General features: G+C 38.5%; 1 protein-coding gene across 1 annotated transcript; it reads right to left on the bottom strand.

The window, feature by feature from the left end:
- Positions 1 to 616: 616 nt before the first annotated feature.
- Positions 617 to 2,854, bottom strand: LOC130505277 (uncharacterized). Its single transcript, XM_056999871.1, has 3 exons — positions 1,063 to 2,854; positions 882 to 981; positions 617 to 784 (listed from the first exon to the last, which is right to left on the bottom strand). Exons 1-3 carry the CDS (start codon positions 1,971 to 1,973, stop codon positions 617 to 619), a joined length of 1,179 nt encoding a protein of 392 aa, XP_056855851.1. The 5' UTR covers positions 1,974 to 2,854.
- Between the last annotated feature and the right edge of the window lie 185 nt (positions 2,855 to 3,039).

The raw sequence follows: 3,039 nt of genomic DNA, 5'->3' as shown, positions 1-3,039 counted from the left end.
TTCCGACGAACATAGATCCGTCGGAATGGGGCAGGTCGTCGGAATTCCATCGGTATATTCTGACCGAATTCCGACGACTTAGGGTTTAGGGTTTAAAAACAAGTTTCTTACTGATCAAATCCAAAACTTTGATAATAAATAGACTATTTAAAAAAGATTAACTATAATAAGGTTTTCAAATCCAATTTTTACACACAATTGTGTTTTGTAGTGTAAGTTTATATTAATATGAATGAAAGTATATGAGTATTAAGATGAGATGTTATGAAAACAATGATATAAATATATAATTATTTAAATAATTTGTAAAAATCGAACGGTTGATATGTAATATTATATTAAACATCTAATATGTGTTATTAAAGTAGTTTCGGTATCCAAATATAGATATATTATGATATAAAAATTTCAAATATTCAGGTCGTCGGAATTCCGTCAGAGTCTTCCGATGGAATTCCGACGAATTTTGTTAAATCCGTCGGAATTCCATCGGAATATTCTGACGGAATTCCGACGAATGGCTAAACCCTGAATTAACCACGAGTCGTCGGAATTTCATCGGAATATTCCGATGGAATACCGACGGATTTTGTTAATTAAAAAAAAAAAAAACTAATCATACAACTAAGAAAACATAAGTCCTAATCAGAATCTTCAGAATCTGTAGAATCTTCAGAATCTTCGTCAAACTCGCCAATCTCAGCTTCTGGCTCCGAGTTGGTCCCCGCACAAACTCGCATATCCAATCATCGAACACAAAACCTCTGGCCAAACCATCAGTCACCTATAAAATAAAATATATATATGAGTGAAATGTTTATTATTTTATACTAAATATATATGAGTAAAATGTTAATTATTTCATATATGTTATGACTCACATAATTAAGAAGCCATGCAGCAAATCCGTTATGTCTGAGTTGTTGAAGCTCTTCTTCTGTGGCATGTCTGTAAGTCATACGCAACTCTGCCATATAAACACTATATAAAAAGATATTATTCATATGAAATAAAACTTATTGAAAATTAATATAACAATTTAAATGAAAAATATATTTTTACCTCTCATATTGTAGAACATCTTCACAGTTGGTAAGCAAATATGTTTGCAAATGAGCGTGCTCAATCTCCGTCAGTCTCCGCTTCGTGGGTTTTCCACTTAGTCGTCCTATTTCGCTGAACATGCTTGGGACAGTAACATGATACGTTGCTTTCTCTCCTCTGTCATCATGCCGAGCAGGTCTTCGGTTTTTTGTATGCACTTCTGATGGAAAGTAGTTTTCAGCAAAGTTTGAAGTTTCTTCATTGATCACCTGTGCAATTATAGATCCTTCCACCTTGCTTAAATTTTTGATCTTCTTCTTCAGATGATGCATATAACGCTCAAAAAGATACATCCATCGGTATTGCACAGGACCACCAAGCTCCAATTCTCTTGCGAGATGAATAGCAAGATGTTCCATTACATCAAAGAATGATGGAGGAAATATCTTCTCGAGGTTGCAAAGACTAACGGGTACGTTTTCCTTCAAAGTACTAATACCCTCCTCAGTCACTACTCTGGTGCATAAATCACGGAAGAAAACACTTATCCCTGCAACTGCTTCATGAACATTACGTGGTAATAGTGCGGAAAAAGCAAACGGAAGGAGCCGCTGCATAATCACATGACAATCGTGACTCTTCAAGCCAGTAAACTTTCCTTCGCTTCTGTCAACGCAATTACCCAAATTTGATGCATAACCGTCTGGAAATTTCACTTTATCTGTAATCCAATCAAAGAACGCTTCTTTGCCAGCACCATCCAGCCGATAAATGGGAAAAGGTGCCGTACCGTTCTCATCAACGTGAAGTTCAGAACGATCACAGATATCGACTAAATCCAACCTTGACTTCAGATTATCCTTCGTTTTACCTTGGATGTTGAGGATTGTGTTCATCAGATTGTCGAAAAAGTTCTTCTCAATATGCATGACATCTAAGTTGTGACGCAATAGATGACTCTCCCAATATGGCAGATCCCAGAAAATACTCTTTTTATGCCAGTTATGTAGCTCTCCAACAGCATCGACTGGAATGTTTTCATGTCCACCTACGTCTGGCGTCCTTTATGCACCAAAATCCCTAAACTGTGTCGCCAAATCTTTCCCACTAACTTCCGTAGGTGGATCATCAAACACCTGCTTGTTCTTCGTAAACAAAGTCTTACTCCTACGGTATGGATGATCAGGTGGTAGAAATCTTCTGTGACAATCAAACCAACATGTTTTCCTTCCGTGCTTTAGTTGGAAAGCATCTGTGCTATCTTGACAATATGGACATGAAAGCCTGCCATGTGTTGTCCATCCGGATAACATACCATATGCTGGAAAGTCACTTATTGTCCACATAAGTACTGCCCGCATATGAAAGTTTTCTCTGCACGAAACATCGTATGTCTCAGCACCAACCGCCCATAGTTGTTGTAACTCATATATTAGTGGTTGAAGAAACACATCTAGTGATCTCTTAGGATGAGCTGGCCCGGGGACGAGAATGGAGAGGAACAAAAACTCTCGTCGCATGCACAAATTTGGCGGCAAGTTGTATGGTGTCACAATCACCGGCCATAGAGAATATTGTCTTCCATGCTTTCCAAATGGGCTGAAACCATCAGTGCATAATCCCAGATAAACATTTCTTCTCTGTTCAGCAAATTCTGGATATGTTGATTGGAAATGTTTCCAAGCCTTCGCATCTGAAGGATGTCTAATCTCACCATTTGTAGAATGCTCTGCATGCCATCTCATTGCCTTCGCCGTGCGCTCACACTGATACAACCTCTTCAATCTTTCCGTCAAAGGCAAATACCACATTCTTTTGAATGGTACCGGAACTCTTCCCCTCGTTTCCTGATGACGAGGTTTCCAACAAAATTTGCATTTATCCCGATCCTTATCCGCTCCCCAGTAGATCATGCAGTTGTCGATACATACATCTATCACTTCGTACGGTAATCGAAGACCCGCAACAAGTTTCTGAACCTCGTAGTATGAACCC

This window comes from Raphanus sativus, unplaced genomic scaffold (genome assembly GCF_000801105.2).
Source record: "Raphanus sativus cultivar WK10039 unplaced genomic scaffold, ASM80110v3 Scaffold2146, whole genome shotgun sequence".
Classification (NCBI taxonomy): Eukaryota; Viridiplantae; Streptophyta; class Magnoliopsida; order Brassicales; family Brassicaceae; genus Raphanus; species Raphanus sativus.
This window is presented reverse-complemented; position numbering and strand designations above follow the sequence as displayed.